This window comes from Pleurodeles waltl, chromosome 1_2 (genome assembly GCF_031143425.1).
Source record: "Pleurodeles waltl isolate 20211129_DDA chromosome 1_2, aPleWal1.hap1.20221129, whole genome shotgun sequence".
NCBI lineage: Eukaryota > Metazoa > Chordata > Amphibia > Caudata > Salamandridae > Pleurodeles > Pleurodeles waltl.
The window spans coordinates 1,310,902,540-1,310,918,768 of record NC_090437.1 but is presented as its reverse complement, the minus strand read 5'-3'; the positions used below and the strand labels follow the sequence as shown (position 1 = coordinate 1,310,918,768).

General features: G+C 41.5%; 1 protein-coding gene across 1 annotated transcript in view; it reads right to left on the bottom strand.

Annotated features, from left to right (window-relative positions):
- The window catches only part of SMYD5 (SMYD family member 5), a 97,859-nt gene extending 82,044 nt beyond the window's left edge, over window positions 1–15,815 (bottom strand). Inside the window, exons 1-5 of the mRNA XM_069205600.1 lie at window positions 15,687–15,815; window positions 8,509–8,617; window positions 6,796–6,935; window positions 3,825–3,946; window positions 2,826–2,895 (exon numbers count right to left, since the gene is read on the bottom strand). Of these exons, the coding sequence (XP_069061701.1) occupies window positions 2,826–2,895; window positions 3,825–3,946; window positions 6,796–6,935; window positions 8,509–8,617; window positions 15,687–15,776 (531 nt within the window). The 5' untranslated portion in view covers window positions 15,777–15,815. The remainder of the gene's footprint in view (window positions 1–2,825; window positions 2,896–3,824; window positions 3,947–6,795; window positions 6,936–8,508; window positions 8,618–15,686) is intronic.
- Between the last annotated feature and the right edge of the window lie 414 nt (window positions 15,816–16,229).

The following is a 16,229-nucleotide window of genomic DNA, read 5'->3' as shown; positions in this document are numbered from 1 at the left end:
GAAATCTGGAAGCATAGAATACAAACTGTATGAAGATCAGTCTTGGCCATTTTTCCTCCCACAGTCTGAGCACTTATCAAATAGAGATGGCATTCTGATAATAAAAAACACAGAGTTCTGTCAGTAAATGGCAGAAAAAGGTGGAGGAAGACCAAAGACGTTGAGTGAAATAGTTGTCAATGAAACTCAGAAGTGAATTTTCCTGAAACAAAAATAAATTGGTCGAGCTCATTGCTCCAGGGTCCTGTCAGCAGGACCCGGAAAAAAGAATTGAAGCAACTGCCACCGGCTGTGCATGATGGGATACTGGTGGTCTCTGACTTCTTAAAGGCACAGTCTCATTTTTATATAATTTATATAATTGCAGCCTATGGGGTGATTCGGTCCTTCTCCTTCATCTCTATCATGCAAAAGGGGTTTGTGAGGAAGATTCCTTCTGTTGACAAATTACTCTCAAACTACATTGTGCTGGCCCTTTCTTTGATTTAAGATGGAGAATTAGAGTAGCCTATGTACATAGGCTGCATTATCTGTCCACTTCTTAAGTGATTTTACAGGCCTTCCTAAAGAAAGGCGAAAACTTCCACTTAGGAAGATATTTTAATTAAGTGCTCTGGGGTCCCCGCACATGGGCGGAACTATTCAGTGCTTATGTCTATACATGGAAATCCCCCACAAGAGAAGTTCAAAAACACAAGCAATTATAAAAGCTATGATCCGCTCATGGCATTATTCAGATCTGTCAGCTGGATCTGTAACATCATAGGGGGATACAGGCTTTTTCCAAAAACAAGAAAAAAATATGTATAACAGGCAGAGTCTAAACGTTTCCAATTCCTTCTGTTAACAATCGGGTTAGTAAACCAGGAAATGTCACACCTTGGAAAAGTAAATTTGACAGCGATGCAGAAATGATCAGCCCACATAGAAGAAAGAGTTGGATCTCACTGGTATGGCTGTGAAGGCTCACACTGAGCAGTGCAACCCATAAAACAGCCCTCTCTTTGACAAAGCTCCGTCCTGTACCATCCGGGACCTGAAGCCGGAGGATTTAAGGGCCAGATGTAGGTAGACAGCAAATTGCGACTTGCAATTTGCGAGTCAGAGCGACTCGCAAATTGCAACTCGCAATTTGCTATGCAGAAAGGTGTCTCAGACACCTTCTGCGACTCGCTATGGGGTCGCAAAGACCCACCTCATTAATATTAATGAGGTAGGTCGCAGTTTGCGACCCCATAGCGAGTCTGGGCACTCACGGGGACGGTGGCCTGCTGGAGACAGCAGACCACCATGTCCGTGACTGCTTTTAAATAAAGCAGTTTTTTTTTCTATCTGCAGCCCTTTTTCCTTAAAGGAAAACGAGCTGCACTTAGAAAAAAATACCGAAACCTTTTGTTTCGGTTTTTTCAGAGTAGGCAGTGGTCCATAGGACCACTGCCTGCTCTGAAAAAATACTTTTGTGATCATTTACAAAGGGGAAGGGGTCCCATGGGGACCCCTTCCCGTTTGCGAATGAGTTACCATCCACTTCAAGTGGATGGTAACTGCGAGTTGATTTGCGACTGCTTTTGCGGTCGCAAATCAACTTACATCGTGGTGCGAGTCGCAAATAGGAAGGGAACACCCCTTCCTATTTGCGAGTCGGAAACACATTTTGCGAGTCGGTTCCGAGTTGCAAAATGTATTTCTGCATCGCGCGCAGGCATTAGCGCCTCGCAAACTGCGTTTTTCGCCATTTGCGAGGCGCTAATGCCTTGCTACATCTGGCCCTAAGTCACCTAACAGCACTACATTTCTAACTCTGAGTGAAGTTTGGCAGAGAAAGTCAATATTAGTCAGAGTATCTAGTAACTAGAAAGATGATAAACGAGCACAAAGTGAAAAAGAAACTTTTGAACTTTATCAGAATATGCAAGCACTTCCCAGTCTGGTCAAACAGATGCTACATCCTCCACGAGCACCAATTGTTTGTGGAAGCTAACAGCTACACCCCTCCACGAGATTTTAAAATCACCTGGACAATCACTTGTGAACCGTATGTCAGTGAGGTACCTTAAGTTGTCTAGCCCTGATCTGTTTTTTTTCTTTTTTTACTGTGAACGTTTGGTTAAAGAACATTGCCTATACTGTGGAACCTTGTTTTTTGTGACAGTAAGAGTGAGAGGTGACTTGGTGCCAATCTAACTCCAACACAATTTCTTTATAAACCCACTGCATTCTCAAAAATGCACTTTAAGCATGCGACAACCCTCTGTCTGCTAACAGTTATGCTTTACATTCCATTTCTTTCATTGCATTTTTGATACTCCATCAACCTGCAGGATAGTCTTTGGATCAGGACAAGTGTTGCCTGTAAATTCTGGGTACACCAAGTTGAAAATACACCACATGAGCTGGAAAAAGTGTGGTGGAAATGTACAGACTATCAGAGAGGGCAAGATGGGCTTGTTGCGGACTTTTCATGGCGGGTGCAAATTTCCAGCATTTTGTGCATCAGTCTTGCAGTATAAGAAGTGACTACAAACTGGCCCTAACTTCTTATGCTTGATCAGCTCTTACGAATATTCTTTTTAAAATTTCATTTGCGGTTTGTATTATTGTCTTCTAAATGTCTTTACTGTGTGTTTAGTGCATTGAAGTGTTTTGATGTCATTTAGTAGGATGGGGAAGTGTAAAATACAAAAACAAGAAATTTCTAATTTCCAGATGTTTCACAAGACAATTTTGAGCAGCGCTATGTTCACTCGCGTATGAAGTACACGCCTGTCAAGTAATTAAATCAACTTGCACCCACATTTACCTCTCCTTGAAATGCGCCCACCTACCTGCTTCACAGTGGCAACCATTCGAGCCATCAGCATAATGCTTGATGTTTCGGGAGGGTAGTGAATATTTCTGTAAGGGAATGAATAAAAATAAAAATAATAAAAAATAATGCATAGCTGCACAAGTGGGAAAGCAAAACAATTGCCCGATTTTATTTGCAGAGCAGCAATACAGTAGAATGACAGCCTCCATTTAGTTTCTGCAATAAAGTATTTGTGTGGAACAAATCCAGTAACCCAGCAATATCAGATTTAAAAACAAAAAATCCCAACTGAGATACCCCACATTTAAGCCTTCCAGGCTGCAATTCAACACCAAATTATCAATTTCTCAGATAACAAATGCTGTTTTTGTTAATAGAGACAGAATGCAAAAAAGTTGCTTCACATGTCTTGGATGAAGAGATCGAATTGGAAATCATCTGTCAAAAGGTACTCTAGAGTGGGTGAGACTACAGAGAAAGCCCACAGCACCTGACCAGCCCCATGCACACATCAGGGAGCCTGCCTTAGTAATTAACTGCATATCCATGTGGACCACAACTGTTAGATGGGTTCAAATAAATATCTGGTGCTTACACACCGCACCTTTAGTAACATCCACCAAGGAAGTTAAGTAGGAAAATCAGTAGGTAATGTCATAGCACCAGAATAAAGGTCAGAAATGGTTACTGACTGAGGTACTCTAATGGAACAAATATTGTGGAGGCAAGCTGCAGACTCTCGAAGGAAATAGCAGATTTCCTAAAGCACAGGATGGTCTTTGTAAGCAATATTCTAGCAGGCTGTTTACAGGGTCACTCCAGTGACACGACACTAAGGTTAAAGTCGGCTGGCAGGTGAGCTAGGGGAGAAAGTAAATTGGTGTCTGCTACATCAACATACCACTACCTCGCTTTTAGGTTAAAAAATAACGATTTATTTTGCTAGTCCACCAGGTGCCTCTGCTGCTGTCAGCCATGCAAAGATGGCTGGTGAGAACAAGTGAAATCCACCAACCTCCAGGCCTCCTGAAGTTTGTTAAGAGGGTGTTTTGGGTCCTCACGGGATGCTCCAAGGCAGAGTGCTTGGTGATATTGGTCATAGGCGGATGTCCGGCAGGCAGCACTGCAGTATACCACCTGAATAAGATAAAAGGGTGTACCGTTCGTGGAATTCCCAATAGAACTGTATTCAGGAGAAACTAGAATACCCCACTTCCCCAAAAGTCATCCGATAAAGCACAGCAGCATGTAGATCATCCTTGTGTAGTGTTCAAGGTTTATTTATAAGTAGGATATCTCTTTATACCGTGTCTCTAAAGGACAGGATTCAAGAAAAAGGCTGCACATCCACATTTGACTTATAAAAGAGAAGCAGTACATCCACTAGTTACAGGAGTACTATAAGGCAACCGCAGTTGTGTGCAAAACTTTCCACAGCGGTACGAATTAGAGAGCATTAAGACTCAATGTACATTTGGAAATCGCTTATTCCTGCATACAAACAGCTGACAGGTTACAAACACACAAAAAAGCTTTTACGAAATTTGACAACTCCAATAAACAACACATTGGCTTGACAAGTTAGTGTACAGTTTTCAGCTTCAGGACACAGTGCAGGAGTGCATCACTACATCTCCCCATGCAAATTCATAATTAATCAAGTCCTTTACATACCCACCAAAAGTTGTCTACGCAACACTTTCAGAGAAACTTGTAAACAGATTTCATGGCAGAAATAATGAGGCAGTGAATCTGATAGCAATGGACGAGAAGAAAACTACTTCATGAGAAGTCTCCATAGTGGACCCATTTCAGCAGTAAAAAAAAAAAAAAACTTCACACTTGTATAGTGCACTACTGACCCGTTACGGTCTCAAGGCGCTGTACGCATACCGCTGTGGAACCCCTCCTGGCTTTTTCCTGTGAGGCACCCACTCCTGGGCAACCCCCAGGGTGAAGCCAGGCATCCAAGCGCTGTTAGGGCCTTTGTGGAGATTAAGCAAGCTATTGCCCAGAGTTACAGAGTAGGACCCATTAATTAGATTAGGCACCGAGGTGAGAATTATCTGGTCCAAGGGAATTGAGCCCAAGACCCGCCTAGACGGGAATTGAACCCTGGTCCCGGGCCAGATTCTTCATCAGGGTCTGCCACTCTAACCATTGTGCCACACTTCTCCTCAGCAGTCACTCCTATCTTACTATAAGCATTAATCCACAAAGCAGACACACCCAAAAATATTTGAAACACTATAATTCATCAGGAAGCAAACAACCTATGCCATTGAAACACAAAATACCTGGACATCCCAAGAACACAATTTTTTACTTGATGTATGAAGCACAACATAACCATCTGAGTGACCTCTTGGTGCTGAGTTAAAACCTGATTTAGATGCAGATGTAAATGTAGTAAAACTGCAGGTGGATTTACACAGAAATGGAGTCCTCACTCTTACGATGTAACTACCTTCCTGAAAATCAGGTAGTTGGAAATTTTGCTTGAGGATGCACTCAGGCCAATCGGCAATTCAACCGCTTGGCTATGGAAGCATCAGACCTCTCTTCAAGGTTTGTTTATAAGTAGGATATCCTACAGGAAAAGTCCTGGTTATCTGAGTGTTTTACAGGGCACCAGTAATTCGGCTGGTTAAGTCCATCGCAGGTGCCATTTTGGAGTAAAATCTATGCACCAGGTACAGAGTTTTGAACTTAATTCTTAGATCGACAGGCACCCAGTGCTGGCTCCTATTTGCTAGTGATACTCAATTGTATTAATTGAGGTTACAGACAAATTCTGCAGCATAGTTCTGGATGCAGTGGAGCCTGGGGACTTCACTTTGAGGAAGGCCTAAATACATGGCATAGCAGTAGCCCTCCCTTTTCTTCAACGCGATCTCCACCTCACTGACACCCTCCATTGTTGCAGTAACCTCTCCTCTTTTCTCTCACCCCAATACTCCCCTTCACTACTCATCCCACACTCCATTATGTTCCTATTTTCCTTTTTAAAACCAAAATAAAATGATGGAAGGAGTGTTGAAACTTTTTAAACACTCACACCCAGTCACAAATCTGGGTTGAATCCATCAGTATTTTGTTTGCCACGTCTCCCCAGTTTGGACCCACCCATATGAAGATCAGTCCTGACCCTGCTCCCCATGGGAACAGTTCAGTATGAACTGCCAAGCCAGGTCTCCCCTGGACCAGAAACAAGCATCCTGGGACCAGTTTTAGGGCATCACTCCTCATCCGCCAGCTAGCCAGGCTAGCTTGAAACCAGTGGTGCAGAGAGCAAGGGACACATGTCTGGGTATACCCTTGTCACTTAGGGCGCACATAGCAAAACCAAAACTTCTAGGAGCGACCCCCCACCAATTGTTCATGGGAAAATCTTCAGTGAATATAAAACTAGAAAACTGGAGCAGTTCACTCAAACCTGTAAAAATATCTAATCAAAATTTGGGACTCATCGAAAACTCGTGGTTTAATGGAAAGCAGAAAGATCCGAGCACTCTACAGTGTCCAAACTGTTGGGATTAAAGCATCAGGATTATTCCAAACCACTTTGTGTTCACTGAAGAGCTCCTACTATCAGTCTGCTTCAGCACTGACGTTTAGGTATGCCTATAGTGCAACTTCAAAATAAGTAAAGGTTCATCAGCATAATGCATTGATCATATAATCTAAATAACAGTGAACGTGAAGCCTTTATATTCAGTCGCTGTATGTTTTAGTGACTGGCACAAACCCAAACTAATCCACTCAACCTCATTCTTACACCTCCCTTATACTTCGAGGTGAGGCTTGTAGAAAACTACAAGAAACAAAAGATTTCTCATTCAGGCGCTGCAAGGGAAGGCAGGAAACTAATATGCAACTTAAACCTGCTCTTCCTCCATATACCAAAACAACACTGACATCAGCCTCAATCCTTGGATTAAGAAACTTAGATCCGCTACACACAATTAACTTATGCCATCACTCACCTGGCAGTTAGGACAAACTTGGTGCAAATCTCTTCTGATGTGGCACTGCTCTGGGTGAGGTAGGACAAGAAAAGCATTTCCAGACAACCGTTGTGCATTCTCTTCTGCTGTCTCCAGTGCTCGCAAGCAGTGATCACAGGCTGCAAATTGATAGGGTAAGCACATGTTGAGACATAGCTGGCACAAAAATACAATAACTTACCCACACCACACCACCAAGCAGGTACTTGATTTAGGTCAACTGTCTTCATTATCAGGATGCAGGTGCACGGTTATTAACACTGAATATTCTGTACAAATGAGAACTCCAGATCATAACGACATAGATGGAAAAATCTGTACTGTGCATTCTACCCATTTCACTGCAAATGTTGACCAAAAAGACGTATAATGCTATCCTATTAAAGGCACAGGATCTCAACTTTCAAACAAACTCACCATCACTGGTGGTTCTTGGCACACCTGAAGAGAGGATGCCAGCAGACTGCAGACTAAAATGTGTAAAAAAGAAAAAATGTGACAACAAGCCTTTTCCATCTATGCACGCAGGATCTGGGAGAACAAACCCCTTATCCATCAGGACTGCCCCAACGTTGCTTCAATTTAAAAATAAAAACCAAAAAAAAAAAAATTTGAACTGGCAACACTTTAAGGAACACCACATCACAATACATAAACAGTCCAGCTACCTTTCTTATCACTGTTTGACTTTGAGACAATCATTGAGCATGTACAGAGCTGCTGCCATTTGAATAGGTCTGCTCTACTGAAACACCACATAAAAACATCCATGTAAAACACTAACTGAGAGCCTGCACGTTTTAGAAGAAACTTCTAAGAACACTTCAAATGACCAATTGTCTGTGTTACTACAGAAAACAGATATATCAAAATCAAAGGTGTATAACAGCTCACCTGTCCAGAGCATCTAATATTGTGATTGATTCATACCGCAACATTTTTTGTATTACCTTTGAATCAGTAAAAAGGTTAATACCTCAATTTTAAAGTTTGTATGTACTAAATAGTAAATAGAACATTGTTTATGCTGAATAAGAAATGGAGCATTTCCTAAAAACAGATACTGTATAATAAGTGAAAGTGTGTGTTTTTTTTTTTGTGTAGATTCACTTTTAAATTTTCCGAAAGAGGAGACAGTGTAGCTTGTCTTGAAGGTTCAGTTTTTTTTAGGTTTTGACACCTAGCCTGTCCTCTGCTACTATTGTATTATAGGTCTCAACTAGCATGTAATTAGCCCCTTTAATGAATGTATTATGTACACACCATCAAAGAAGTATCACTTGACCAAGTTATCCAGACGTGCAGGCATTCCAGCAGTGCTGTCTGGGTGAGACTGTGTGCCTGTTATACTGCCTGCATGTTCACGAGCACATTTAGGCATGCTTCTAATATCAGTCTGCAGTTTTGTGTGCAGGTGACTTGCATGTGCTAATTGCAAAAGAAAGAAATGGCTGCGTGCTTGGACCGTAGTTTCAGACCCGATGCTGTTCCCTCTCCTACTTTATCTCTTCGAGCTCTTCTAGGCACCTTAAAAATGACCTTAGGATTAGCCCTCGCCAAATGTGAAAAAAATATAAATAAATAAACGACTCCTATCTAGCAAGTCGATAAAAACTGCTTTCAATCTGAACACTAAAAGACTGTGAAACTACAAGGGATGCAGGTCAAAAAGAAGCTTAATTTAATTTACACCTCTATATCTGTACAGCGCATTCCAGAGGAACTGGGTGGACACAAGAGGCTTTTCTTTGAAGATGGTCTCTCCTTTGCGTATGTTTCTTGTGGCAAAAAGTCCTTTACCCTGTAAGATAAAAAGGTAAGCTGTGAGTGTAAGAGAGCATGCATCATGGTTGCAATAGGCCAGGTGAGGGTGCTTCCAATATAGAAGAGGCAGACATTCGTATTAAATTGTACTCTGATGGGTTAATAAAGGCAGTATTAAATTAGAGACTGGTTGTGAAGTTAAACAGCCTTTCATCTCCACACCAGATGCAGACAGCTATACAGCAGAGCCTAGTAGCAAGTGCCCAATTCACGCAAACTCATCTAAAAGCATCAGTATTGGTGCTATAGTCTGAACTTACTGCTCATCCCCAAAGAAAGACAGAAGAATACTAGTGAGTGCTATCCTCCAGCTGCCATATGGTGGCCTTCTCGGCATTTAAATTTACAGTTTTCACATATTTGGTAGTAATCGTCCACAATGCACTCAAAAGAGGGTCTTAGTCATGAATCCTGAATTAGACTTCGAAATCCTCAATATGAATTTAACTCAAGGTTCTATAAGATTTTGCCTCATCTTTTCATTGCAAACTTAAATCATTGAAATTATGAAACTCGTGTAATCATTAGCTTAATACACTAATTATTTCATTGAAAAAGACTTTTAAATGCAGAACTCACTGAAACCATAAATACTTTAAAATGTTAAAGTAATGTTATAATTTACATTATGAGGAACACAACTAATTATGAAGCTCCCAATACTCAACCTCCCAAATGGGGAGCAGTGAATAAGAGCTGAAAAATAGATACAGCTAGACTATAAGGCATATAGAACACAGAAAACATATTGTAGTTTAGCAACCCTTACCACTGACTGCTTAAGCACATTGAGAGTGAAAGTCAAAGCAGCAGTGTCAACAGGCCACTGGAAGCTAGGAATCAGTGGAGTGGTTTGTAACAATTGCAGAGGCAGGCTTATGTCAAAGTAGCAGTGCCACTAAAATTGAAGCCACTTCAAACTCCACTTCAAACCGTCTATTTGATTTGAGGGTTGGTTATGATGCAGGAGAGGAACTCTCACATTCAGTGGTTTTCATTATATACTTTACCAGTTACTAGTGTAACTGTGTAGTGAACATGGAGATACAGTTACAGCCTCTCTTCAGGTCTTTACAAACATTGTTTCCAGTCCTGAACTTTTGTGTGCTAGCCTAATGCACTGTTGAGTTGACATTTTGGTTTGTTTCCATTGAACGTAATAGAATGACAAACCTGAAATTAATGATTTTAGATGAAAAGTTCAGGACTAGAAACAGTGTCCGTAATGACCTGTGGTTGGGTGGTCACCCTGTGTGTAAGTGAGGAGTGCTACCGGAATCACCTTCTCTTAGCCCTCTTGCTATTTCAGAATCAATTTGACAATAATTTTCAGCACCATCCTATTTGTTTTGGAAATCAAAAGTTTCCTCATGCGTTTGAACATACAATAAAAGACTAATAAGTAAAAGCTCCTCTAGAATTTCATCTCAAATCAATATCAAAAATGCGTGTGCTAAAAAAAGTAAGAGAAAACACATATTGTGGCATAAATAATAGTACAATTCATCTTAGGGTCTTAAAATTACTCAAAAACAGCAACTTCTGCTTTAAACAAAGCTGAACATAAATACCTCCATTCAGTCACAACAACCTTCTCCGACGTTGAAATTGTTGCATATATGATTTGCACTACAAATAAGTACAAAGAAAGGTCCCTTACTTGTTCTTAAATTTACGAATTTCAAAAGAGGCTTTAGACACATGGTTCGTTGTTATAATGGACAGGTAAAAAAGAAAATGCATCTCATCTTCATTCTGACTCATCTTCAAGCTGCACAAACAATACTTAAAATGCGTTTGAAACTGTCTAAAAGTAAAATTTTGTTATTGGGAGAATCTAAGTGGAATTTAATTTAAGGGCTTTCTACAGCCAACGATGTCACTGTATTCACCTATTTATTTCTTTCCACAAAGCTTATTTAACAAATATATGAAGAGCCAGAAGAGGATTTAAACATTACATGCAATCCTTCATCAAATCCCAAACTTTTTCTTCATTGACATAATGCTTTCCATGGTTGTCAAGGTTGAAGCAGCCCACAATTCATTAAACACTGTGCGTATTATTTTACATATATGGTTAACCGGGAGGAGCCTTAACACACCATCAAAGCTAAGGTCTTCCAGGGATCGCCAATAAAGGGAGACACATGGGTTTGTCTATATTTTTGTCCAAACGTGAAGAAGGTTAAACTAATTTTCACTGCCTCTTTGGGCTCAAAAAACACTCTGAGTTAGATTTTCAGAGTAAACTGCACCACGTATTACTATTGAAGTTTTTATAGTGAACACTGTTCATAGATTACTATGATTGTACAAGTTTTAAGTAAGTAGTTACAAAGGATTTCCACTTTCTCCTCTATACATTGGTCCATAGGTTACTATGTGTACCCCAGTTTTTGACAGACAGTATTGCAGCGGTAACTATAAACTTCTGTTATCTTAAGTGTGCATTGCCTAATACACTATTATTGACTGCAAATATTTTACAGTATTTCTGTGCCTCTGTTTGAATCTTCTGCTGTGCTTCAAAAGCAAACAAACATCTACAACTGCAACAGACTTCGCCTTCTCCAATTCTATCCCCAAAATGTGATACAGACATTTGTCTTGAGCTTTGGCGAGGCTAGCTAAGCATTTACACCAATGCGCCAGTTCCATAGGTTCTCTTACACTGTTTCTTCTCGGAGTTGCCTGAAATTGAATGTATTGACCATGATTTACATTTGTGCCTTAGCACCCTCATACTACGGCTGCCCACAATACGTCTGGGGTTACCACCAGTGTGCCAGGGTCAGTTTGTTTCCAGGCATTACTATCATTGATGTAGGGCTACCATTTTACCAGAATGTACTACTACTGTACCAGGGCCAGCATGATGTTAGGGATTACCACCATTATGCCACGACCAGCATTTTGCAAGGGATTGCCACCAATGTGCCAAGGCCAGCATGCTGCTAGGAATGATCAACAATGTACCAGGGCCAGCATGTTGCCATAGATTACCACAGTTGTGCCAAGGACACACGTTTACCAGGAATTACTACTACAGTGGAAGGACTAGTACCAGGAATTACTACTACTGTGGAAGGACTAGTATATTGTCAGGAATTACCCACACTAAGCAAGGGCCACCATGTTGCTAAGGATTACTACTGCTGTGCCAGGGCATGAACTTAATACAGAATTGCCATCATATTGCCAGAAACTGCATACTGCCAGGGAATACTACTACTGGGTCTGAGCTGGCAAATTGTAATGAATTACCACCATTGTGTCTGGTCCAGCATTTCATGGGTGGGGCAGTAGGCAAAACCTAAAAGGCAAATGCATGCACCCAAGGACTACTACAAACACAGACACTCTCTTGCACATACAAACATGTCTGCACACACACACTTGGGCGTGTGGACAGAGAGTGCAGGACCTTTTTTTTCGAACTTACTTTCTTTCTGATTTCTGCTGATCTTCCAAGGGTCCTGCCTCTTCTCCCTCATGCAGCCCTTGATCGAAGCTCCCAAGAGGGGTGAGGGAGAAGGGAGAGTGCCTTGGGTGGCCTAGTAGAGAGGGGAGCAGTTATGAGTGCCTGGGGAGGCCAAGAATGAGCAATGAGGACCCAAAGGGAATGCAGCATGAAAGATTGGGGAATCAAACAGAAGTGTTGGAGAGGAGTGCTTTGTGGAGAGCAGTGGCGCAAGAGTGTGGGATGGAGAGGGAAACAGGTCAAGTGCCAAACTGTGGTTGGTGGTGGGGTAGGGGAGTGAGAGAGAACGTGTGCAAAACAAGAGAAGGGTTGGGTGGAAATCGGTAGCCATCACTGCTCTGGGTGGGTGAGAAGGCAGGTTCACTGTACGAACTGGTATAGGAATTATTTTCCTGTTGCCATTGCATCTCCATGGTATGCGAGCCGAAGGATACACTTTTCACTTTGCACAGCATAGGGTAGTGTAGTATGCAAAGTGATGTACTGAATGTCGATTTTTTCCTTCAAAAACAGCAGTTCATACTTGAGTTTGCCGCTGCGTAGTGACATTGAAGTGAAACCTAAAAAGGCTACCGCAAGGACGTACTTGTAATACCAGTTCAGGGGAATGTAGTGCATATTTTGAGCACCAGAATACCCTCCCAGATGATAGTGCGCTCAACAAATTTGCATAACATGAGTGAAGTGAGAGTAATGTGCTTATTGTAATTCTTTTGTTTTGTCACAGGTGAACAAAAAGACAAATGTGATGTTGGTTTTATTATATAATTACACATAGAGATGTCTGTCTGAAAATCACTTCAGCCTTCCCTTTATTCTGTCATAAGCTACAGGGTGTGGCGTAATGGCCAGAGTTGCCGACTTTGGAGATGGGGAACAAGGTTGAAGCCTCGGCATCTGCTCAAAATCCTGTGATTCTGGGCAAATCACGTAATCTTTCTGCCCCTACCAAAAATTAATGTGTCCTTGTGTAACGTAACTGGTGCTCATTTAAAGCTCTCCAACACCTTTGGGTCAAGTTCCTCATGATATCAAAACGCAAAAAAAAAAAAAACATAACATGCCTGTAAAACGCATGTTCAGCCCTTGGGGCACATTGGCACTGAATAGCAAATAGTTATTTTTAGCCAGACCACTGGTAGTTATTCTATCAACCTGAGAAGACTGAAAGGCTGGGAGGATCCTCCAGAATTTGAACATGTGACCCAAAGGTCAAATACAGGTCGCTGGTCCAGTGAGCCACCAGACATGGCCAGCATCATTTCAACGAGGGCCAACAAAACTAAAACAGTTTCAAGGATTGTCTTTATTACTAGGAAGGATACTTGGTCATACATGTAATGCTTCTTTTAAGTTGAGAAAGACCACAGTTACTCGCAAACATGTTCCCAGTGTCCAAAAAGTTTGTTCCGAGGGCCGCATTCATGCCAGTGGAATGGCGGTTGAGCAAGGGGCTTAGGAGGATTGGCGGTTAGGTATGGGCAGGTGAAGTGAAGGACATACATCTAGTGACTTAATTGAGCAATAGAACACTAGAAAACCTGGGATGAATCTCGGCTTCCCTACTTTTCCAAATTGTGTGATTTTAGGCAATTCTTTAATTTCACTTTCCTTCCTTTTTCTTCATTATCACCTATGAGGGCAGCGAAATTTCAGGGTCTGCACTGTACAAATCTGCTCATGCGTTTGATTTAATTAACTGTAATGGTGTTGATGTGTAATAGGAACCCAGGCCATTCAAAAAGTGCACATAACATCTGACTTGCCTCTTTAATTCACTATTGGCTTGTCAGGGTAGGGGTATGAATTAATATTTCATAATTCATGTTTGAAAACCAACACTTTTAAATTAATAGTTCTCATTGTAATGATATAATAAATTATAATTATATGAAAAGGTTCAGCATGTTAACTTAATACACTTCTTGAATTTTGAAGCGACATATTTTTATACTTTTGCCGCTCAGTGTCTTTAAAAATAACGTGTTTCTAAAGTGAAGCTCAGGACTACCTAGTTACTTCCTTTCCTAAACACCAGTTAACCTTGAAATAAACGATTGCCTCTCCATTAGAGATCTTTTTATTGTTAAAGCTAAATCGAAGGAACAACAACTCTGGACTCCTGTTGCCCAGGAGGCCGCATGTAAAAGTCAGTGGCCCCCAGGCTGTACTTAGAGTATCCATAAGACTGACTATTGCAACTCTCTTTCTTGCTAAGAAGGGCATGATTGCAGATTCTATGACTTACACAAAAAAAGAATTTAAAGACTTTTTCCTTAGCAATGTGATTAACATTTTATCATAGTTCATCGAGTCAAGACCCATTTTTAGTTGAATAACTGGTTAGGCTGTAGCTGATATCTCTAGTTCAATATATAGGGGTGATTCACAAACGTTTTTGTTGTTTTATATAGTGCAAACTCAACCTGAAGGCACTGAATCGCTTTACATGACCACTAGTTACATCACACAAAGACACATTTTTTTTGTTTTTAAGGCACTGGGAGATCAAGTAATTGCCCTATAATCATAGGACAACGAGACTTGAAGATGGTTTCCCAGTTTGGAAGATGGCAGCCCTCGTTGTTACACCACAGACATTACTTTAAAAGTAGAAAAAAAATTATTGATAAATATCCCTGTATATTTGAAGTCGATGTCTTGCTTCCTGTTATTTATAATAATTAACGTACATCAAGTGCATTGGCTCAGTACTGTAGTCCTATCTTAAGGTTGCTTCAATGTTTTTGCATTTTCTTACGCACTGGCAACTACACAGCTGTCTCTTTAGCATGGCAATCTGTGCAGCAGCATTTTTCTATGAGAAAGATTGTGCAGATATGTCAGAGTGCCCATGTGACATTTTAAAATTCATTCAACACTACAGAGGGAATTACTAATCACAAAGTTATATAAATTGCTCAAAACGGCAAACAGCACCCGATACCAATTATTTTGAGATGTGTTTTGGTCCTGCGGCAAGGTACACCGCCCTTTTAAGAATAGTGACAAGTCCTCATCTTGGTGATGCCAGCTTAAAGTGATGAGAGATGACGCCTAATCAGTGGGCAGTTGAAAGGAGCAAAAATGTTCCAAATATTGTGGAAAGCGCCTTAAGTAAGAGTCTTCAAACGAAAGCAAAGGATGTAAATCTGAGCATCGCGCACCAATATTTGCAACAGACTAACCGTAAACGTCTTACAGAAACTCGAGTCACGGCTGTTTGACTCCCATGAGGTACTAGGGTACCCCTGGGTTACTAGGGTACCCCCGGAGAGCTGTGAGTACCAGGGGAAAGACCATGTAGGAGAAGGACTGGGGTGTGGCAGGCAGTGAGGGAAACCCCCACGCACCCCGCCTGACAACCAAACATCACCGTCTGCGTGACGACCTGCCCATGAGCTGGGTAAACAACACAACGTCTTATGCGGCGATCCCTTTATGGGAGAAGGGAGAAGCAGCATCAATGACACCGGCTCTTAAGAAGGAAGACAATTAAGTCTCTCCCGGACTAACGAGTCAGTAGCAATAAAGGCTCAGCCACAGGAGCCTCCACCTTTACCTTGACGCTGTTGATGAAGCGCACCTCCACAGCGCCACCGCCCGCCGGGGGCACGGACAGCCAGAACATGTCAGTCGTGGAGGCCGCCATCTTGGTACGACCTCTGACCTCCCAACTCCAACCCTTCCCGGCGAGAGCACGTGGAGCGGCGAAGCAGAAAAGGGACTACAGCGGCACTGACTAGTGTTGACGTCGCGGCCATCTTGGAATGGTATCACAGAGGGGAAACGAATACAGATTGCGAAATAAAACAACAAGTATTTATAGAAAGCAATGTAAAAAACGTGCTATTATTATATCTTATAACTAAAGCAATTATGTGAAGAAAAGTATCATAGGTTTCAAATATTACTAAATAGTTGTTTAAATTTCCGGAGAGTTCTTATTTTCCCTTCACAAAACAGGTGGGCACCCAACTGCAAAACGTGTTACACCAAATCAACCTAGGAACGGGCTTTGTTAATTTCTCTAATGTTGGACGACGTCCATCAGGGCCACGTCTATGCATACTCTCTGCCTGCTAGCTCCTATTTCTGGACGCTC